The sequence below is a fragment of the Urocampus carinirostris genome, chromosome 15, assembly GCF_059441175.1.
Source record: "Urocampus carinirostris isolate Australia breed hairy pipefish chromosome 15, RoL_Ucar_1.0, whole genome shotgun sequence".
Classification (NCBI taxonomy): Eukaryota; Metazoa; Chordata; class Actinopteri; order Syngnathiformes; family Syngnathidae; genus Urocampus; species Urocampus carinirostris.
In genome coordinates, this window is record NC_142363.1 from 36,760,842 (window position 1) to 36,784,507 (window position 23,666).

Genomic DNA, 23,666 nt, shown 5'->3' on the forward strand with positions numbered 1-23,666 from the left:
GATTTTTAAATAAGTTCACCTCATAAAATGACAAATATGAATTAGTTAAAAAAAAGTTAGTTAAAGTAATTAAATGAATTAATAACAATTTGTGACTTCATATTCTTTTAAATTAACCAGTTTTAAATTCAAAATAAATCTTTTCAACCGATCAATTAAATCAAATGTACCCAAATTAATGTGATTTTCATTAAATAAATAATCATTTCAAATCATTTAAATTTATTCATTAAAAATAATCAAAATATTTTTAATTATTTGTAAGGAATTAGAATAGAAAATGGTATTTAACTCACCAATTTAGACCAACCAAATGGTTATTTAACTTATGAATAGAGTAATTAACTGTTTATAATTAATAATCATTCATATTGATCATTTAGAAGAAAAATAACAAACGAATCGACTAAACATTTAGCATCCACCTTACCACTGTGTCTTGGCACGGCCATATCGGATGATAGCGCTACTAGCTAACGTGCTAAATAGAAGGTTAAGCTGAGGCGTACGTCTTTTGGGTTTTCCCGGCGCCTTCACCGAAGCGCCCGGGTGATCATTCTTGTTGAAAACTGTTGGTGGCGTCCTTGCGCGCTATAATTTTATAAACGCTTTCGCGGAAACTGCTGTCGGAGGTGAGGCGGCGCGCCGTTTGCCTCAAATCTTCCGCGCTGCTGCCTGCGTCCAAGCTCGCTGTGGCGAAAGACTTGGAGTGTTTCACTGAAAAACACAAACAAATATAGAGAGGAATCAATTCTGGGCCCAGTGAGTTTTCTAAACAACAACAAAAAAAAGGACAAAATGAATGACCCCCCCAAAAAAGACCTATAAAAGGCTAAAAACGACCCACAAAAAATACAGCTAAAATAAAATGATCAAAAACCAAGAAAAGTTGGACAAGAAACAGCCTCGAAATAACAAATAACAGGCCAAAAAGGACCACAATACAACAATAAATACTTATCTATCTACCCTGGTCATATCCCTCGAGAGGGGTGACTGACAGCAATAGACCATGGCCAACCCAAAGTGGGTCATGCTTTCGTCCCTCCAGATGAAACGGGACACGAGAAAGCGGCCGTGTCACTCGGGTCAAGGTGACAACACACTCTTCTGTTAGACAGCTTTCACTGGTTTACCCCTGTTGTATCATAGAATGCGTCCAAACATCCCACTATCCTTTCACAACACCTCTCCACTCTTTCCTATCACCAACAAGATCTCTAGCTTCCATTATATTTAGACCTCTTTCCTGCAGTGCACTCATAACACCATCCATCTGCGTCAATCGCGGCCTTTATGAAAATGCAATAAAAACACAAAGAAATAAAAAACAACTGACTAAAAGTTGGGACGACAAAACTGACTAAAGAATGAACAGAGAGGACACAAAACAACAACCAAAAAATGACAAATGAAATGGTAAATGTTCTGCATTTCTATGGCACTTTTCAAGTCACTAAAGACCTCCCAAAGTGCTTTACAATGTGCTTCACCCTTACCCATTTACACACACACACACACACTCACACACCAATAGGGAGTCAGCCTCCAAACGTTTTGAGGATAATCAAGATGCTAAATGGTAAATGGTCTGCATTTCTATAGTGCTTTTCAAGTCAATAAAGACCTCCCAAAGCGCTTTACAATGTGCTTCACACTTACCCATTCACACATACACTCACACACCAATAGGGAGTCAGCCTCCAAATATTTTGAGGATAATCAAGATGCTAAATGGTCTGCATTTCTATAGCGTTTTTCAAGTCACTGAAGACCTCCCAAAGTGCTTTACAATGAGCTTCACACTTACCCATTCACACACACACTCACACACCAACAGGGAGTCAGCTATGCAAGGCACCCAAGTACACTTCGACATTAAACACGGAGGAGCTGGGAATCGAGCCTGCAACCTCTTGATCCCAAGACGAGTGCTCTACCTCCTGAGCTAATGTCACGAATGACCATCACCCCCCCCAAAAAAAAACTGACACAAACCAAAAAAAAACAAAATAACAGAGAAAAAAAGACCCCTCAAAAAAACAAAACAAGACAAAACTAACAAAAAAAACAATAAAAAATGAGCACATCAAATACACCCAAAAAACACAACTACAAAGAAATCAAAAAGGACCACTCTCCCTCTCTAACTATCTTAACACTTTCTCTCCCTAACTATCTTCCTAACTCTCTCCCTCTCTTTCTCTCTCCCTCTCCCCCTCCCCCCCTTTTTCTCCCACTCTCTGTCTCTTTCACTCTCTGTATCTCTCTCTTTCTCTTCCTTTGTTGCTCTTTGTCTCTTTCTCTCTCTATGTCTTTCAACCTCTTTTGCTCCAACTTCCTTTTTTCCTTTTCTCTCTTTTCTCTTTCTCTCTTCCTACCCTTTGCACTTTCTTTTCTCTTTTTTCTCCTTCTGTCTTTCTATTTATTTTTGGATTTCTTTCTTGCTCTCCTTTTCTTTCCCCCTCTCTCACAACATCTCTTTTTATCGCTTTGGTTTCTCACGCTCACTCCCTCTCTCTCTTTTTCTTTCTTTGTCCCGCCCTCTCTCCTTTTCCTTTTTCTTCCTCTCTCTTTTTCTTTCTCTTGAATCTATTAGTCCGGCCCCCGACGGAATGTTCGTTCTATCGTGTGCCCCCCCCGAGTTCAAACGAGTTCGAGGGCCCCGCTCTAAGCCGACGTAGGAAAGTGCGGAAGACGGTCGGGACTCACGCCAATGTTTTCGGGACGCCCTCTTCTGCACGCGGCAGCTTTTGATGCGGCGCGCGGCCGCCTTGTGCAGGTAGACGGCGTTCTTCATGATGGCCGGCAGCTTGGCCTCGATCTCCGCCGCGCAGATGCATTCCTCGAAGAAACCTGTAGGGGGAGCGTCGCGGAGTCAAAATGTCGCCGAGGGCGGAGCCTAAAGGGGGACTCACGCCTGAGCTGCGTGACGTCGCCTCGCATGCGGCGATCCCGTTCGCCGCCTCGGTCCGGGGAGCCCAGCGAGTCCAGTCCCTTTTCCAAGTCCTGCAGGGCTTCTTCCGCCTGCTGCAGACGCTTCTCCAGTTCCGCGCGGCACGACAGCTCCGCCTGGTGGCCGGAGGGAGGGAGCGTCGGTGTCGGGCGTGCAAAAACACTGAGGGAGGCTGATGATTTCTGGTTTTTCCGTTATTGTGCTCGAATGATTTTTGGAGTTGTTTCATGATCTATTTTCTACTTTTGTTTCATTTATTTATTCATTTTATCTTCATATTTAAAAACCAGCTCGGTGGCCTTGTGGGTATGGCGCACGCCCAGAGACCGGGAGGTTGTGGTTCAAGCCTCGGCCGAGTGAAATGAAATGATCTGCGTTTCTATAGCGCTTTTCAAGTGTGCTTCACATTTCCCAATGGCGGCCGTGCAGCCATGTAACCTGCTATTGGGGGCATTAGGGGTTCAGTGTCTTACCCAAAGACACTTCGACATGTAACACAGACAAGCCAGGATTCGAACTGGGATCCCTGATCCCAAGACGAGCGCTGCTGCCTCCTTTTAAGTCATACCTAAGACTTAAACATTGGTACTCATTGCCTCCCTGCTTGGCGTTCAGCATTAAGGGTTGGAATTGGGGGGTTTGCTCACTTAATGACTACCAACACCTAAGTTGGGTTGAGCGAGGGGGCTGGGAACCCCCTCCTCTGAATCTATCTCCCAAAAAACAGTCAGAAATGACTCTAGCCACCTCCCACTCGGGGGAATGGCTGTGGTATATACTGGACTGTCTCAGAAAATTAGAATATTGTGATAAAGTTCTTTATTTTCTGTAATGCAATTAAAAAAACAAAAATGTCATACATTCTGGATTCATTACACATCAACTGAACTATTTCAAGCCTTTTATTATTTGAATATTGCTGAATTTGGCTTACAGCTTAAGAAAACTCAAAAATCCTATCTCAAAATATTAGAATATCATGAAAAAGTATACAAGTAGGCTATTCAACTAATCACCTGAATCATCTCATTAACTCGAAACACCTTGCGAGGGTTTCCTGAGCCTTAAAAACACTCAGCTTGGTTCAGTAAACTAAATCAAAAGTATGGGGAAGACTGCTGATCTGACTGCTGTCCAGAGGACCATCATTGATACCCTCCATCAGGAGGGTAAGACACAAAAAGAAATTTCTCAAAGAGCAGGCTGTTCACAGAGTGTAGTTTCAAAGCATATCCACAAAAAGTCTGTCGGAAGGGAAAAATATGGCCGGAAACGCTGCACAACCGAGAGAGATGACCGCAGCCTTAACAAAATTGTGAAGAAGAGCCGCTTCCACAATTTGAGGGAGCTTCAAAGACAGTGGGCTGAAGCTGGAGTCCAGGTATCAAAAGCCACAGTTCACAGACGTGTCCGGGAAATGGGCTACAATAGCCGTATTCCCGCGGTCGAGCCACTTCTGAACTCAAGACAACGGAAGAAGCGTCTGACTTGGGCTATGGAGAAGAAGCACTGGACAGTTGCAGAGTGGTCCAAAGTCCTCTTTTCAGACGAAAGCAAGTTTTGCATTTCATTTGGAAGTCAAGGCGCCAGAGTCTGGAGAAAGGCTGGAGAGGAGCAAAATCCAAGTTGCTTGAAATCCAGTGTGAAGTTCCCACAGTCAGCAATGGTTTGGGGAGCCATGTCAGCTGCTGGTGTTGGTCCACTGTGTTTCATCAAGTCCAGAGTAAATGCAACTGTGTACCAAGAGATTTTAGAGCACTACATGCTTCCATCTGCTGAAAAGCTCTATGGAGATGAGGATTTCATTTTCCAGCATGATCTGGCACCTGCCCACAGTGCCAAAACCACCAGTAACTGGTGCACTGACCATGGCATCACTGTCCTTGATTGGCCCGCTAATTCCCCTAACCTGAACCCCATCGAGAATTTGTGGGGTATAGTTAAGAGGAAGACGAAAGACACCAGACCTACAAATGCAAATGAGCTGAAGGCCGCTATCGAAGCATCCTGGGCATCAATAACACCTCAGCAATGCCACAGGCTGATTGCCTCCATGCCACGCCGGATTGATGTAGTAATCCGTGCAAAAGGATTCCCAACCAAGTATTGAGTGCATCAATGGACATTTTCAAATGTTTGATTTAGTTTTGCTGTTATAAAATTATTTTTTGACTTGGTCTGAGGAAGTATTCTAATATTTTGAGATAGGATTTTTGAGTTTTTTTCAGCTGTAAGCCAAAATCAGCAATATTCAAATCATAAAAGGCTTGAAATAGTTCAGTTGATGTGTAATGAATCCAGAATGTATGACATTTTTGTTTTTTTAATTGCATTACAGAAAATAAAGAACTTTATCACAATATTCTAATTTTCTGAGACAGTCCAGTATATATATATATATATATATATATATATATATATATATATATATATATCTCTTCATACTATGCGTTTTTGGCATACTTTTATTGACATTAGTCTACCATCTTTTTAGTTTTGTTTTAGATTCTGTTCATGATTTGGGGTTGGGGGGACGTGTTTTCATATCCTTTGTAGGTTTTTGGTTTCTTTTGTTTTGTATTATTACCATAAAAACGGTGTGATAGTGAGATGATATCGGATGCCTTTTCTTGTGTCATCTACATCCCTTAGGATAGAGTGATAACACAGTGGATTTAGGCTTACTGTGCTTATATTACTTTATAAATATTATTATTGTTGTTGTTATTATTATTATGGTTGCGGAGACGGTTACAATAAGTATTGGGGCTATAAATGTGCTACTGTTTATTAAAGCACTTGAATTTGCGTTTATTATTTGAATCTACTTTTAAATTAAATGTATTTTTTGTTGATCGGATAATATTCGGCATTTGGATTCTATTCAGACCAAGTTACATATGTAATTTTTTCATATTTTGCTGAAAGTATTCCCGTTCCCGCAAAAATATTTTATATAGCTGTTGTTATATTTTACTAGTTATTTTTTGTTGTTTTTGTGTGCAGCCCTTTGAGACTTTTTGTGATAAAGGGCGTCACAAATAAATTCGACTTGACTTTAATTTTTTGGGGTGAGTTGATCATTTTTTGAAGGTTGTTTTGTTTTTTTCTGACTTTCCTTTGAGTCGAATTTAATTGACGATTTTCTTTTCAAGATAACAAGCGGCTAAAAGCTATTTGTAGCTGTATCCTAGTGCAGTTTGTTTGGATTTTGAGAACTAGACCGCAATTGCAGTTTAGAAAATTCCACTAGAGGGTGCCAAAGTCACACCTCTATGAGGTAAAGTGCTTCAACCATGCCTGTTCAAAAAATAAATCCAAAATGTTCTTTATTTCATGCTGGTATTCATGTACTCCATTTCCATAATCAATACTAGAAAGTCTATAATTGTAGTTTATGCTCTTCCTCCTGAGATTGGATCTGCAACCTCAGTGGAACTGTTTAAATCTAGGCTTAAAACACACTTCTATTCTATGGCATATGAAAAATCTATATTTTATGTTGACAATATCTGTGTATTATTTGCCCTCATGTAGGTTTTGGATCAGGGGATGGTGTCATAATAGTCTGTGGTTTGCAATCATCTGTGGTCTGTGCAGCCCTTTGAGACTCTTTGTGATTAAGGGCCAAACAAATAAACATGACTTGAGGTTTTTGAGTTTTCCCTTGCCCTCATGTAGGTTTTAGATCAGGGGATGGTGTCATATTAGTCTGTAGTTTGCAATAGTCTTTGATCTGTGCAGCCCTTTGAGACTCTTTGTGATTAAGGGCCAAAAAAATAAACATGACTTGACATTTTGACTTCTTTTTTTCATTATTTAAGGTTTCCTTTTGTTCGTTTATTATCCTTTTCAATTTTTTGTTTGATTTGTTTTGTTTTCAGGGTTTTCCTCGATTGTTGTTTTATGTTTTTTACCCGCTTAAGTTGCTTTTAAGAGTGGATTTTGTAGATATATCGTAGTTTGTGGTTTTAGTTTTCTTTGAAAGTTCTTAAGGTTTTTGTTTACCCCGTTAAGGTTTTTTCACTGTCGTCGAAATTTCGTCCGTATCGTTTTCAACTTTTCTGTTCATTAATTAGCAACCGATGCAAGAGAGTTGTTCGCAATTTGCAGGGGAAAAAAAGGTATTGGGAAAGGGCGCCACCTACCTGCAGCTCAGCCTCGGTCTGCCGCTTGTCGGCGGCGAGTTGCGAGAGCGATTGCTGCAGCGTGTCGGCTTGCGTGGAATAAAATTCGCGTTCTTGCTGCAGGACGCTCGCTCGCTGCTCGTTTTCGCGTAACCTGACGCACAAAAACGCAACGTAGCGTTAAAAGTCGCAAAAAAACACAAAAAACAAACACTAAGAATGAGAATAATCAGAAAAAAAAATCACTGATGAAAATTGCTCACCATACAAACTATACCATTTCATTAGCTCCTGCCCAGCCTCCATTTCCTCTTAATCAGGGTTGGGTAGGGTTACTTGAACTGGATTACTTTCAATGACTTTTGGATGACTCCAATACCAAATATGCTCAGAAAAGACAAAATAAACTAAATATGAATAAAACTACCGTATTTTCCGCACTATAAGGCGCACCTAAAAGTCTTAATTTTTTTCAAAGGCTGACCATGCGCCTTATAATACAGTGCGCCTTATTTATGGATCAATATTAAGTCGCAAAGTCTTCCAACTAACTTGCAGCCGCCGACTCGATTTTCCCTCGAACGCCAAGTTGTCCGCGGTGTATGCTGGGATTTATTTACCGGCGTTTCATTGGCTAACCAATGTGTCAATCATCATTTGAATCGATCGCTATTGGCTAAAGTTATTCGGAGGTTAAGGGGCGGATCTCTTTTATCATTTACAAGCTGGCATAGGCTTAAGCTGTAAAACAAAGCCCGCAACTGGCCGAAAAAGATGAATGCGTATAGCACGTGGTTGACGGCATACAGAAAGCATTTTTTTACTATTCTGTATTTGTAAATATTTTATTCTCCTGGATTTACTAAACTCACGGATATAAGAGGACCATGGCTGCACATTATTATTGAACACAACGACTTCGGTGAGCTACTCTGGCTATATATTTTTCCTGTATCTTGTTTCAGACTGAACGCGATGTTTCTGTGATAAGCGGTGCAGATAATGGATGGAATGGAGTGTCTATCTTTAAATTAAACTCAATTCCAAGTGTTTATTGTTATATGCACAGTAAAGTTGCGAGCAAAAAAGAAAATAGAAACCAAGGAATGGTTGGCGTTTCTTGAATCCCAAGACTTTAACCTTCCGAATGATGGAACGATGCATTTGAGTGACATCGTACGGACACCACATCCGCACGTGTTCTCGACACGTATTTGCGTCTTTGCAAGCTTTGGGAATGTTAAGGGGGTAATCAGTTGGACTGAACTATCCGACTCTTTTGTCCACGTTCCCATTGTAGCGCCTTATAATCCGATGCGTCTTATGTATGTCAAATATAGGACCAAAAACTATTTTTTCGGGGTGCCCCCTATAACCCGGTGCGCCTTATAGTGTGGAAAATACGGTACTAAATTTTGTGCAGGCTTGGAATACATTGAACCGCAAAAATGATGTCGGCATGCTGTTTGGATTGATTTTCATTTTGTGTCTGTGGCATTTGATGTTCGTTTTGCCGGAGATCAAAGCGATCAAAGCCAGGAGAAAAAGCTTACCACGTGTTGTGAGTCATCGTTTGATTCATATTTAGTTTTTGTCTTTTCTTAGCATATTTGCTATTGGAGTCCTCCAAAAGTCATTGAAAGTAATCCAGTTCAAGTAACCCTACCCAACCCTGCTCTTAATACAGTTTTCAATTGAAATCTTCTCTAAACAAAGCAAACATCTTCAGCTCTTACTCACGTTCCTCAACTTCCATTAAATATATCACATCATATAAAGATAACAATTTGATCTATCTAGCAGCCTATTAAGACCAAGTCTCATTTATTACTCAAAAAGTCTTAACGGTGTAACTTTGGCTTTATATCAGCGCCCTCGAGCGGCCAAACGACACAAACACACGGAGCAAAAACAAGGAGGCACGCTAAGCACTTAAGCGCTCGATACAAAAAAAACCTGCAAAGTGCAATCTGAAAAAAAAGATAAGTGCAATCTGAAACTAAAAGTGGATTCACTTTTTTCCTACTGACATGAGCCAACACAGTTTGAAAGCATGGAGAGAAGAAACCCAAAGAATTCTTTGAATTTTTAATTATATAATGACATCAGAGGCAAATATTGACATCAAGAAATAATAATAATTACAAATAATCTGAATTCAAGCACTTTTTAGCCCCTTTCCAAGCCAATTTCCCATTGACTCCAGTACCCGGCATCTAGGTCTCTTCAATTGCCCTCTTGGGCAAACTAAACTACAAACTAATGCTAGCTGCCGTTAGTCACGAGGGAAGAAATGCGATGGCGCGTCGAAGCCACCAGAGAGCAGCGTCCGTGCCGTTTTTAAGCAGACCTGTTTTGTTTTTTTAATGAGTGGTCTAGCAATCCAAACTGCCAAGAAACATGGCAACAATTTCAAGCATTTACCAGCACCTTACCCAAAATCGAAGCACTTTTCCCACCTTGAAAACACAACAATGAAATTTAAGAATTCTCAAGGATTCTGGTTTAGGAGTCAGTCAACTGTGAATGACAGAAAAGTGACAACATGGTACATTAGAACCCTTAACTACTAGGGTCGTAGGAGCACCACTTGCCATGGTGTGCCTTGGGCAAGTACAGCCTGGTGGCACCCATCCCTCTCCGGGCCAACGTGTTTCCACCTGCTCTCAAACTGGAGACCTTTGGCATTTTGCGTTAGTAACATAAAACCTTCAAAACAGTGGAGGACTCCCGTTCTAGACTTAAAGCACAGGTGTGAAACAGGCGGCCCGCGAGCCAGGTCAGGACCGCCAAGGGATTGAATCCGGCCCGCCAGACAACACTCAGAGAAGCGCAAGAGAAAAACAAGCTGCAGGTTGAAATAGGTCAACTTGATGTTGCCAAAGCCAGGTGTCTCTCACAAAGACACTGTACATGTATTTATTTCTCTCTCTCTCCCTCTCTCTCTCCCTAACTCTGTCTTCCTATTTCTCTCTCTCTCTCTAACTATCTTCCTATCTCTCTCTCTCTCTCTATCTCTCCCTAACTATCTTCCTAACTCTCTCTCTCTCTCTCTCCCAAACTGTCTTCCTAACTCACTCTCTCTCTCTCCTTAACTCTAATCTTCCTAACTCTCTCTCTCCCTAACTCTATCTTCCTATCTCTCTCTCTCTATCCCTTACTATCTTCCTATCTCTCTCTCTAACTCTATCTTCCTAACTCTGTCTCTCTCTCTCTCTCTAACTATCTTCCTAACACTCTCTCTCTCCCTAACTATCTTCCTAACTCTCTCTCTCTCTCTCCCTAACTCTATCTTCCTATCTCTCTCTCTCTCTAACTCTATCTTCCTAACTCTCTCTCTCTCTCTCTAACCATCTTCCTAACACTCTCTCTCTCCCTAACTCTATCTTCCTAACTATCTCCCTCTCTTTCTCTCTCTCCCTAACTCCATCTTCCTAACTCTCTCCCTAACTCCATCTTCCTAACTCTCTCTCTCTCTTTCTCTCTCTCCCTAACTCCATCTTCCTAACACTCTCTCTCCCTAACTCTATCTTCCTAACTATCTCCCTCTCTTTCTCTCTCTCCCTAACTCCATCTTCCTAACTCTCTCCCTAACTCCATCTTCCTAACTCTCTCTCTCTCTTTCTCTCTCTCCCTAACTCCATCTTCCTAACACTCTCTCTCTCCCTAACTCCATCTTCCTAGCTCTCTCTCTTTCTCTCTCTCTCCCTAACTCCATCTTCCTAAAACTCTCTCTCTCTCCCTAACTATCTTCCTAACTATCTCCCTCTTTTTCTCTCTCCCTAACTCCATCTTCCTAACTCTCTCTCTCTCTCTCTCTTTCTTCCTAACTCTCTACCTCCCTCTCTCTCTCACCCCTTTTCTCTCACTCTGTCTCTCGCTTTCACTCTCAGTGTCTCTTTTTCTCTTCCTTTGTTGCTCTTTGCCTCTGTGTTTTTTAATCTCTTTGGCTCTAACTTCCTTTTTTCCTTTTCTCTTTCTCTCTTCCTACCCTTCGTGCTTTCTTTTCTCTTTTCTCTCCTGTCTTTCTATTTCTCTTTGGATTTCTTTCTTCCTCTCCTTTTATCTCCCTCTTTCTCTTATTTCTTGATCTCTCTTTTTGTTTCTCTTGAATCTACTCGTCCGGCCCCCGACAGAATGTTCGTTCTATCGTGTGGCCCCCGAGTTCAAAAGAGTTTGACACCCCTGCTCTAAAAGGCAGACCCAAGAACCCCAAATTGTCCAGAAATTCTCCACCTTCAAATCAGAAGATTCCGCCATGATCCTCACCTGTGGTCGGCTCGCTCCTTCTCCTGGAGCAGCGTCTTCATTTGCTCTTCGATGTGGCGCAGATCTTGCAGGAGGTCCGGGTTCCCCGCTTCCTTCTTCTCCTCCTCTTGGGGTTCCTGCACCTCCTCCTCCGCCTCCAGCAGCTCCAAAGTCCTCTTCTTCTCTTGCGAGAGTTGCTAGCCAAAAACCACGCTAAGCGTTAGCGTGGAGGAAGAGAAGGGCGGGTCGGAAGGGTCTACCTCGATGGAGGCCTGAAGCGTGCCCGTCAGGTGGCCGAGCTCCTCCTTCTCGCGCTCCACGTTGTGAAGACATTGAGTGGTGCCGTCCAAGTCGCTGTTAAAACAAAAACAGAACGGGCGGTCTTGTTTTCTTCCGACGGTTTCGTGAGCGGACATTTTAGTGAGCGATAGCGGCGTCTGCCCGAACGCCCGGGGCGGGCATCTTTTACGTCGGGCGTAAAACGTTCGTTTTGATTTTTCAAATCAAACGTTTGCTTTATTCCGATTTCGAAATCTTCGGTTCGTTTGGCAATTCGTATACTCGGCAGCCAATCGGAAGCCTGCATCGAATAACTTGCCCGGTGACAGTTTTTTGTTCACATTAGACAACAGTGCCATCTAGTGGTCAACTATGACACATTGGGGCTTTTTACAGTTTACTGGCACTTCATTCTTTTAAAATTCCGTTTTTTTTGTACGATTTGTTTTTATCTTATTTGCTAAAATAATATTTACCAGTTTATTTATTTTCTTCTTTACAGTATGAGATGTTTTAAAAAACAGGAACATTAAAGACAAAATCGCAAAATGATTTGCCAGTGGAACTCATTTACAATTATTTTATGTTTTTTAAAACAAGATTCTTTTTTTTAAATCTTATTATTATTATTTAATTTATTATTTTATTTATGTATTTATTTGAATTTATTTATTATTTAATTGATATTATTCATTATTATTTATTTATCATTTATTAATATCTTTTCAGGAAGAGATCCATTTTTCCGAAAAAACGAGATGAATTCGAATCGGATTTTATAATATTCTTATTTTGTTTTTTTTCTTCCAAAAAATAAATACAAATGAGCAAAACATTTTATTCAGCAGTGGAATACATTTTTGCCAATATAATTTGAACTTCTCTCTAGGCATTTTTGAAATAAATCATTTTAATAAATATTCATTTTAAATAAGATGCATTAGAGCAATGATCTAGTGGTGGAACCCTTTTTTCTATTTAATTGATTGAACTTATTTTTTCTAGTTTCTAGTTTTTCTCTGCTAGAAAATAAGACAACATAGCAAAATTATTTGCCAGTTGACATTTTTTTCTCTTATAAAATAAGACGTGTTTAAAAATGGTCTCAATCTGAAAAAACAAGATGAAATCGCAAAATGGCCAACAAGGGGAAGACATTTGGTATGATTTTTTTTCTTCTTCTACGAAACAGTTTGATTTAAAACTTGCTGTTCCTGGGAGATGAATAGGCAGAAATATTTACCAGTGGATTTTTCTTTCTTTTATGAAAAATATACCATTTTGGAATTTATTCTTTTGCCTAAAAAAATAAAGACAAATCATTCAAATGAATTACAGGTGAAAAAATATTGATCGGGTGAGGTGCTCCATTTTTCAAAATAAAAGTCAGCATCGCTGCCTTCGTTTCATGTGCTCTTGCCTCGCTCCTTCCTTATCCGTGATCATGGCTGAACCTTTCAAAATAAAAGCCAAGGGCCTCACAGTTTAATTTGCTCCTGCTCGGCCTTGAGTTCCGTCAGCACCTCCTCGTATTTGGACTTCTCCTCCTCCAGAAGCTGATTGAGACCCTCCAGTTCCTGACCGAAAAAAAGAAAAGCGTTTTATGTTCTATTCGCACGGAGAGAAGCAAAGAAAGTCAAGTCTGACTTCTTTCTGGGCTCGCTGGTGGCTGAGCTCCTCCGTCTCCTCCATCAGCTTGTCTGCAGGGATAGACAAATTGGGCACAAGATAAAAACATTTCACGAGAAAGACAGGGAAGGATTTTAGATTTCATTGATTTGACTATGAGGGATTTTATACAATTTCATACAAGTTACATTTATTGAATGCAATGAAGATTTTTCACAGAGGAGGCTTAACGTCGATGACAGGTCACGCTGTTCCTCATGCGAATGTTTTGTTTAGTTCAGTTGATAACACCAATCTGACGGAGAAAGCCAGACGCACAAGGACGTCAGGCATTGTTTTGAGAAGCGCTTTGCTGAAATGAGTTTTCTTTAGATATCGCGACGCCTTTCGGCGAGGAGGTGGTGAAGCTGGCACCTGACCCGCCCCGTGGGAGGAGTCAGCACGCCCCATGGGAGGGGCTTTCGTGACGCACCGGTCCAGACATCGAGGGGACTAGGTTGAGGCCACGTGGGGAGTTCCTGACTGACGCGCCGGCTTGTGAAATGACGTGGGCAGAAGAACTTCAGGAGATAGGAGAATGAGAGGGACAATCGAAAAGGAGGCTCGAGGAAGCCTCGAGCGACAATAATTCGGCTAATTCGATGGAATTCACTTAGTTAAATACTTTAAGAAAATAAATCTGCCCCCGTGTGAAAATGTCGGCTATTCTTGTTCATTTTCCCGGAAAGAAAAGAGCATGCATTGTTGGGTGAACGAAGGTTATGTTCGGTTGATGGAGTCAGAAAACTCATTCGAACAATTTGGCTACATTTTTAATAGTTAATTCCCAACAACAGCTATAATATATATCACAAAATCCCAAACGAGGAGAAAACATTTCACTAAAAATAAGGAAGATAATATCAAGGTAAGCTAAGCAGGATTTACAAAGTAGTGCTTGGAGAGTGGCTCCTAAGTGCATGAGAAGAAAGTGCGATCAAAAATAGTGCAAGGTGGCATACGGCGCTCACCTAGATATTCCTGCTTCTCCTTGGCCAGCTGCAGGCCTTGCGCCTCCAGACTTTCGATCATGGCCTCGCCCAGCTGAGCATTTTTCCACGTCCTGCGTGCGGAAAATCAGAAAAAAAATTCAGACGAAAGGGAAGCTTCGACGATCCGGCCGGGCGATGAGGCTCGGAAATCCAATCTTCGACTAGGTCGTCGGTCCGGAAGATTACAAAATGAAACGCTTTTCTACAATCGACCTCAGATGTTTATTCAAAGGAATTTTTATTTCCCCCCCCAAAAAACCTTCTCGGCAAAACAATCAATTCTTAATCGGTTAAAAAAAAAAAAGATAAGAAAAAAAAGATGACGATGTCTTTTTGTTGCTTGAACGAAAATAAGTACAGCATTTTCCGCACTATAAGGCGCACCTAAAAGTCTGACCATGAGCCTTATAATACAGTGCACCTTATTTATGGATCAATATTAAATCGCAAAGTCTTGCAACTAACTCGCAGCCGCCGACTCGATTTTCCCCCGAACGCCAAGTCGTCCGCGGTGTATGCTGGGATTTATTTACCGGCGTTTCATTGGCTAACCAATGTGTCAATCATCATTTGAATCGATCGCTATTGGCTAAAGTTATTCGGAGGTTATGGGGCGGATCTCTTTTATCATTTACAAGCTGGCATAGGCTTAAGCTGTAAAACAAAGCCTGCAACTGGCCGAAAAAGATGAATGCGTCTAGCACGTGGTTGACGGCATACAGAAAGCATTTTTTTACTATTCTGTATTTGTAAATATTTTATTCTCCTGGATTTACTAAACTCACGGATATAAGAGGACCATGGCTGCACATTATTATTGAACACAACGACTTCGGTGAGCTACTCCGGGTTTTATATTGTCCCTGTATCTTGTTTCAGACTGAACGCGATGTTTCTGTGATAAGCGGTGCAGATAATGGATGGAATGGAGTGTCTATTTTTAAATTCAACTCAATTCCAAGTGTTTATTGTCATATGCACAGTAAAGTTGCGAGCGAAAAAGAAAATAGAAACTAAGGAATGTGTGGCATTTCTTAAATCCCAAGACTTTAACCTTCCGAATGATATTTGAAATGATGCAATTGAGTGACATCGTACGGACAGCGCATCCGCACGTGTTCTCGACACGTATTTGCTTCTTTGCAAGCTTTGGGAATGTTAAGGGGGTAAGAAGTTGGACTGAATCATCTGACTGTTTTGTCCACGTTCCCATTGTAGCGCCTTATAATCCGGTGCGCCTTATCTATGGAAGATAAAGGACCAAAAACGATTTTTGGGGTGTGCGCCCTATAACCCGGTGGGCCTCATAGTGCGGAAAAAACGGTACTACCTTTGAGTATGCGTTTATATATTCAGATCTACTTTATTGTCATTCTTGTACACGTGTATACAGAACGAAATGTCAATACATCTGACCCGCACAGTTTCCTTGAATGTACAGACATAAATAAGATGTTGTATTAAGTCTGAGTATTGAAGTACTAATAATATACTAAATAATGATAGCTATGTATAGTATTATACAGTAGTGCAAAGAGTGCAAGAGGAGCAGCTAACCAGATGTGCAAAATGGGCAGTCAGGTAAACAAGTCACTATACAATAACAATAACACTCATATTGTAGATTAATTTTTACTTGAAAAATATATATACTTTAAAATTTATTTGATAATTATATATTACATAATTGTTATTTGTATTATATGTAATCTATGATTTATTTATTGCCTTATATATAAACATATATGTTATACACACACATACATGTATGTGTGTGTGTCATTTGGATAATGATTATTGTACGTTACTGTGTCTGGGTAGAAAAATAGAGTAAAATAATACTACTTCCGGGTTTTCTGTGTCATCAGACGTTCCACACTGGCTGAAAGGACAAGTGCGTGTCCAAATCGGTCTCCATCCATGTTGAAGGATGAACAAGGCAATGCCGTCAATTTCTAGGAGTGTTTATTCGATGTATAAGCAACTGTAATAGTTTTGACAGATGTTGAGTTGATGTACTATGTAGACAGACTGAGGAGATCATTTCTTCCTCATGCCATGAGGCTCTTTAACTCCACCCGGGGGAGTGAAAGCCCACATGGAACCCCACCCCCACATTTTCATATTACCCTATTTTAATGACAGTGTGTATTTTCCGTAGCAGTATTTAAATACTCTATATCATCACGTTATTTTGGGTATTTTTGTATTCTATATCTTTATTTCATTTTTCAGCACAAGGATACTGCTGGAAATCTGAATTTCCCTACGAGGATGAATAAAGTATCTATCTATCTATCTATCTATCTATATTGTTGTGAACTTATTGGCGCATTCTAAAGTACTTTTATGCAGTTTTCGCCATTCGGAGAAGGAATTAAAGCAAAGGTTAAACTAAAATCATTTTTTATTAGGTTTTATGAATTCACGTTAGATTTTTTGATTTGAATCGATATATTATTCATTATTTTGATATCTTATTTTCATTGTTTGATAGTTATATATTGTTTTACTTTTTTAAGGATATCATTTAACAGTATATTTTTTTATTTTATATTGATATTTTTTCATTTATTTTTATATATCTTTTTAGCATTTGATATTTACATATTTTTCTTTGTTATCATATTACCTTAATACATGACATGTTTTTATCATTTGGTATTTACAGATTGTCCTAACATTTTATTCTTATATGATATCTATATATTTTCTTGTTTTCATATATTTATTTTTATGTTATGTGTTATTGTGTTTTTATAATTGTTATACTATTTTTATATTATGTTTTATTATCGTTTGATATTTCTATATAGTGTTATATTTTATCTTATGAGACAGTTTTTATTATTTGATATATATAGCTACCTCCTATAAGGGGGATATGGCTTTGGTAATTTCTTACTACTGTATATAGATTTTTGTCGTTGTTTCTTTTACATCACTGGCAGATGACAAGTGCAATCATTAAAATAATTGCATCGTCCCCATTTAGATAACTGATGGATTTGAAACTGTAAATATGCTATTCTACTGTTGCATACTGTGTGCCGTTCTCGCTTAGTGTGCAATTCTCGCCGAGTTCAATAGTAGTAATATTGTTGATACGATAACATGTTGTTGCGAGTGAAAACAGGTGTTGATACGATAACATGTTGTGAAAACAGGTCTCAACTGTTTTTTGCAGAAGAGACCTTATGTTAACTAGGGCGTTCCTAATACAATAAAAAGGCAAGGACAACGGAGACTGTTTTAGAGTGAGTTGGTAGACTGTAAGGGCAGTCTCCGGTCATTCTCCTTGCAAGTCAAATATACTCACGTCTCTGTGTCTTCTTTGAGTGCAGGTTATATTACAAGTGTTGGGGTTAACCAAACAACATCAAACAACGGAACTGTTAAATTCTCACAATCAATTTCATAACATTTTGAAAACAACAAAACGAACGGGATCGGCACGTGCCCAATAAAAAACCCGAACTGGGATCTGGAGGGGGCGTGTCCGAGGGCGTGTCTTACACTTTTCCCGAATCCTGCAGCATCTCCATCCAATGGAGCTGCTCCTCCTCCGACTCGGCCGCCATGACGACGGTGCCCTGACGACGAACGACAAACACAAGGACGCGTTCGAGGGCGCCTGGTTTTCCCCGCCGCCTTTTTCTACTTACCGAGAAGTCTTCCAAGCTGAGCACCAGGCCGAAGGGCATGCCCATGTCCTCGCTGGCCGACACGGAGCAGCCTCCCAGGGGGATCACGCCCTGGAAAAGTCAAGGGAGGGATGTTCAAGGTCGAGCGGAGGACACGCGGAGGACGAGGTCACCTTGGGGTGGATGTTGAAGACGCGGCTGCTCTCGAAGCATTTCTTCTCGCTCTCGGCGTAATACAGCAAGAAGCTGTCCTTGATCACGAAGAATCTAGGAGCGAGCGTATATCGAGATTCATTTGAAACAGAAAACCTCAATTTACGCGATAAAGAATTATAATGATTGATATGCTTGATTGTGAATTTGAGTGCAATTTCTATTTCTGGCATCATGAATTCTATGTCCAGTTTTTCATTTCGAGCATAATCAATCATTTGATTTCACAACATCCATTTCAACATCATTCAAATGTATTTCAATTTTGGGCACAATTTTATAACACAATGTCAATTTTGTGCACAACTATATAATTTAATTTGATTTTTGATGGACAAAATTATAATGAATTATCCATCGCCATTTCAATTTGGGACAAAATTGCAAATATGCATCACAATTCCAATTTTGGAAAGAATTATAAATATCACAGTTTCAACTTTAGACAAAAAAATGACAAATATGGTAAATGGTCTGCATTTCTATAGCGCTTTTCAAGTCAATGAAGACTTCCCAAAGCGCTTTACAATGTGCTTCACACTTAGCCATTCACACAAACACACACTCACACACCAATAGGGAGTCAGCCTCCAAACGTTTTGAGGATAATCAAGATGCTAAAAGGTCTGGATTTCTATAGCGCTTTTCAAGTCAATGAAGACTTCCCAAAGCGCTTTTTACAATGTGCTTCACACTTAGCCATTCACACACACACTCACACACCAATAGGGAGTCAGCCTCCAAACGGTTTGAGGATAATCAAGATGCTAAATGGTCTGCATTTCTATAGCGCTTTTCAAGTCAATGAAGACTTCCCAAAGCGCTTTACAATGTGCTTCACACTTAGCCATTCACACAAACACACACTCACACACCAATAGGGAGTCAGCCTCCAAATGATTTGAGGATAATCAAGATGCTAAATGGTCTGCATTTCTATAGCGCTTTTCAAGTGAGTGAAGAACTCCCAAAGCGCTTTACAATGTGCTTCACACTTACCCATTCCCACACACACTCACACACCAATAGGGAGTCAGCCTCCAAACGTTTTGAGAATAATCAAGATGCTAAATGGTCTGCATTTCTATAGCGCTTTTCAAGTTAATGAAGACCTCCCAAAGCGCTTTACAATGTGCTTCACACTTACCCATTCACACATCAATAGGGAGTCAGCCACGCAAGGCGCCGACCTGCTTATTGGGGGCATTGGGGATTCAGTGTCTTGCCCAAGAACACTTCCACATATAACACGGAGGAGCCGGGAATCAAACCTGCGAGCTCGATGTCGATCGCTATTATTGTCGAGGTATTCTACATGGTCTACTTTGCTGTGAGTTCATTGGTGTCTCATTTTTTGTATGGTTTGTTATCGCTAACTAGGGGGAATTGTAGCCATTAAAACGGGAAGCAATCTGCTGAGGGTACGGAATCGTGTGTGGTTTGTTAAACAGCCAATGAGTGCGATACAGTATTGTATTTTTTGGACATTATTTACCCGCTATGCGTCCAAGACTTGCAGTGATGCTGAAGTGAGAACCAGAAACATGCTAACCATGAAAACGATCCTCGCGTTATAAAGCAATGCAAAGAAGGCTCACAAATCGTTACCCTGGCTAAATTGCGTGGCTGCAACCATATTGATTTCAATCTGCCGTCTCCTCCCCCCTATTTCAATTTTGGACAAAATACATCACAATAACAAGTTTGGTCATAATTATCTTTAATAATACTGTATCCATTTTACAATGAATGATCACTATTTCAACGATGAACAGAATTATGAATATATAGATCACAATTTCAACTTTGGGCATAACTAGTTATACTTCTTCTGTTTCAATTTTGGGCGGAAGTGGTTACAATTATACGTTACCTTTTCAATTTTGGATAGGCAGTATGTCATCATAATTCTATATCACAATTCATTAAAATGGTATAGCATTATTTCCATTTTGGCCGGAATATGGGATCAAGAGATCGCAGGTTCGATTCCCGGCTCCTCCGTGTTATATGTCTAAGTGTCCTTGGGCAAGACACTGAATCCCTAATGCCCCCAATAAGCAGGTAGTTGCCTTGCTTGGCTGACGCTGCTATCGGTGTGTGAGTGTGTGTGTGTGTGTGTGTGAATGGGTAAGTGTGAAGCACATTGTAAAGCGCTTTGGGAAGTCTTCATCGACTTGAATCGCGCTATAAAAATGCAAACCGTTTACATTTAAGTAACACATTAATTTCAATTCAAATAGGGGTCCATGGATTATCGGGCCGGCCGATGATCGGCAACAATATTTTGGAATTTGACAGATATCTGCATCAGCATTTTTATTTATCTGACAGGCCGATTACCTCTCTCCTGCTCAAACGCTACCCTCCCCACACCTCCTGATAAGTTATGCAACCTGGTGCAGAGTCACTCACGCGGGAACAATAACATCGGAGTGGCAACTCTGCAAACTCGTCCTGACACGCCGGCAAATATTGAGATTTCAAAAAGTCGGTGGTAGAAAAGCACAAGAGATAACATAAAAAGTGGATTTAACTTGTTTTAGAGAGGTACAATTAGGCAAAGACTGATAAACGAGCACTTGTCATAACATGAGTTCGTCAATCAAATGTGTGTGTGATTGAGCGAGAGAGAGATCATAAAAAGCATGCTCGTGTGCAAGTGATTAGCTGTTAGCATAACATGAGCTGGTCAATCTGGCTTTTAAGCAGGAGTGCCCACCGTTTTCAATTTGTCAGCTTCATTATAAATTCCAAGCGTTTTGTTTTAAGTTAATTTAAGTCATGCTGGTTGTAATGACATTTTAACTTATTATAAAAAATAACCAGGGAGCTTTTCAAGTTTTTATGTAGCCTACCTTTATTCAGGTTTCCGTTAACCCTAATTGTATTTCCTGCACTGTTTGTTTTTGGTTTGAGTGTAAGAAGTTGAGATGAAATTCTAATTTATTTAATGTAAAAGGTTTCAGAGAGTGATTAAAGTTTGATGTGAATTTCTAACAATTGTTCTTTGCACTATTAAACATTTCTTCCGCTAATTTTTAAGCTTTAACGGACAATGAATATAAATACCGTTATTGGCTTCCTTTCAATGTTAATAACATGTGACGGTATTGGCCCCGAAAAATTCATATCGGAAAGCCGGGCTATGACCTTCAGCGCAGAAAGCGAAGGCTTAAAGGTCAGGATGCAATCGCATCATGGAATTTGTGAAAGGAAGGAAACGAAAGGGTTCGCTTCATAGGACAATGCCGCACAAACTCATGCCAGACGCAGTTCATCACGAGGGAAGAAATGCAATTGCAAAGTGAAGCCATTGTGTCATTTTTTGAACAGACTTGTTGTGAAACATGGCAACAGTTTCAAGCATTAAAACATTTCAGACAAAATTTTTGCCGTTTTCAACTCTTGAAAAGACATTAGAACGGAAGCATTTAAGGATTTCAAGCACCCTGAGAAAAAAAAACAAAAGTGTCCGACCTGCGCGCCCACTTGGCGGAGGGCCTCCCGAAGGGTCTTTTCCACAGCACGCCGTGCAGCTGCACTTTGGCGCTGATGTCCAACGCTTCAGAGTCGGAAGCTTCCATGGAGAACCGGGACGGACCGCCGAGACCTGGACTTTCTGGACGGGTGACGAGCGGGCGGTCGGGGCAAACGGCACCCGAAAACCAATCAGGCCGCCCGATCCATGGCGACCCGGTCGATGAGCCTGCGGGCGAGCCGGCGCTAACAAATCCTCCATAAGTCGGCCAGGCGGAAGGACGGCCGTGCCAATATGCCAAAGGGGGGGGGCAGAAAAGTCAATGTCCAGTAAAAGCTGGGCTTCAGATTACTGCAGTTTAAGAGCAGCAGCGGCAGCGGCGGCATTACGTCGCCTGATGCGGGAAAAGATTAACGCTCGGCACGTGGACGGCTAAAGAAAAAGATAGAACGTCGCCTTGTTTGCTATGCTGCAAAGAAAATGGAGAATTTCAATACATTTGCATTCGGCGCATCAAAAACAAGCGCACAAATAGACCGATTATCGACTTAATGTGTTTTCTTTGGATCCCTTAAGCACACGGGTGGTCGGGGCACCGCTTCCCGTGGTGTGTCTTGGGCAAGTACAGCCTGGTGGCGCCCGTCCCTCTGCAGGCCAACGTATGTTTCCACCCGGTCTTACAACTGGGGAACTTTTGGAGAAAAAACTGGGAAGGAAAGTTCTTATTTATATTGATATGAAATGATCTGCATTTCTATAGCGCTTTTCAAGACTTCCCAAAGTGCTTTACAGTGTGCTTCACATTTCCCAATAGCGGCCGTGCAGCCATGTCTAACCTGCTTGTTGGGGGCATTAGGGGTTCAGTGTCTTACCCAAGGACACTTCGACATGTAACACGGAGGAGCCGGGATTCGGACTGCAGTCTCTTGATCCCGAGACGAGCGCTCTACCTCCTGAGCCACTGCCGCCCCATGAGAAAAATATTGGAATAAAAAAAAAGTTTATACATCAAAAAAAAAAAAAAAAAAAAGGATTCCAACTGGTAAACAAAATTGACAATTCATCTCAACCGAGAAAATGTATAGAAAATCGTCATTTTACCAAGAAAAAAAAAATCAAATGATATGCTATAAATTTAGCTTATATGACCAAACAAAAACAAGTTCAAGAAATCCATATATATATATATACACGCAGGGTTGGGTAGGGTTACTTGAACTGGATTACTTTCAATGACTTTTGGATGACTCCAATAGCAAATATGCTCATAAAAGACAAAAGAAACCAAATAGGAATCAAATGACTCACAACACGCGGTAAGCTTTCTCGCCTGGCTTTGATCTCTTTGATCTCCGGCAAAACGAACATCAAATGCCACAGAAACAAAATGAAAATCAATCCAAACAGCTTGCCAACATCATTTTTGCTGTTACGTATGTATTCCGTTACTCCCCAAGCCTGCACAAAATGGAGTCATTTTATTCCTATTGAGTTTCTTTTGTCTTTTATGAGCATATTTGGTATTGGAGTCGTCCAAAAGTCATTGAAAGTAATCAAGTTAAAGTAACCCTACCCAACCCTGTATACACGAAAAAATACTTTTCTAAAGTGTTGTAAAAATGTCTTTCACTGGCATATATTCGATGTCCGTTAGTTTAAAAGGAAAAAAGTCCATCCTCCTTTATATACCAGAAAAAAAAGTTTAAATCACCACACAGATATGAAAAACAGTTCGGTTATTCCATGCCGGCCGCCAGCCCATTTTTGCCATTTGGACTCATTTTTGAAGGCCTACAGAACATTTAATACGGTTGATATACATATCAAAAGAAGGCGTCCATCTTTATTTTTCATTCATCCTATTTCATCAGAAAAAAACAAGTGGGAAAAAAAATCATTATTTGCTGAGTTTTACGGAACCGTGGCTCACGTCTAGCATCCCGGACACAAACGTGGAGCTACCCGGCACCGGCGCTGTTAGGACAGAGAGAGACACAAAAGCCTGCGGGAAGCAGAGCGGAGGCGGACTCGCTATCTACGGAAACACGAGGCGATGTA

General features: G+C 40.6%; 1 protein-coding gene across 1 annotated transcript; it reads right to left on the reverse strand.

The window, feature by feature from the left end:
* Positions 1 to 83: 83 nt before the first annotated feature.
* On the reverse strand, positions 84 to 21,898 carry plekhd1 (pleckstrin homology and coiled-coil domain containing D1). The gene is made up of 13 exons (XM_088354401.1): positions 21,608 to 21,898; positions 18,088 to 18,181; positions 17,936 to 18,025; positions 17,787 to 17,863; positions 14,250 to 14,341; positions 13,258 to 13,310; positions 13,093 to 13,187; positions 11,592 to 11,685; positions 11,353 to 11,528; positions 7,105 to 7,237; positions 2,919 to 3,072; positions 2,713 to 2,856; positions 84 to 717 (listed from the first exon to the last, which is right to left on the reverse strand). The coding sequence occupies exons 1-13, from the start codon at positions 21,712 to 21,714 to the stop codon at positions 554 to 556; spliced, it is 1,473 nt and encodes a 490-aa protein (XP_088210527.1). The 5' UTR covers positions 21,715 to 21,898; the 3' UTR covers positions 84 to 553.
* Between the last annotated feature and the right edge of the window lie 1,768 nt (positions 21,899 to 23,666).

What these genes read in the sequence shown, in the direction of transcription:
- plekhd1 (XM_088354401.1), bottom strand. Translation starts at nt 21,714, where the DNA reads ATGGAAGCTTCCGACTCTGAAGCGTTGGACATCAGCGCCAAAGTGCAG. An exon ending in CGCTTCAGGCCTCCATCGAG is followed by an intron (nt 11,529 to 11,591) that starts GTAGACCCTTCC and finishes GTTTTTGGCTAG; the next exon opens with CAACTCTCGCAAGAGAAGAA. An exon ending in AAGGAGCGAGCCGACCACAG is followed by an intron (nt 7,238 to 11,352) that starts GTGAGGATCATG and finishes TTTGTGCGTCAG; the next exon opens with GTTACGCGAAAACGAGCAGC.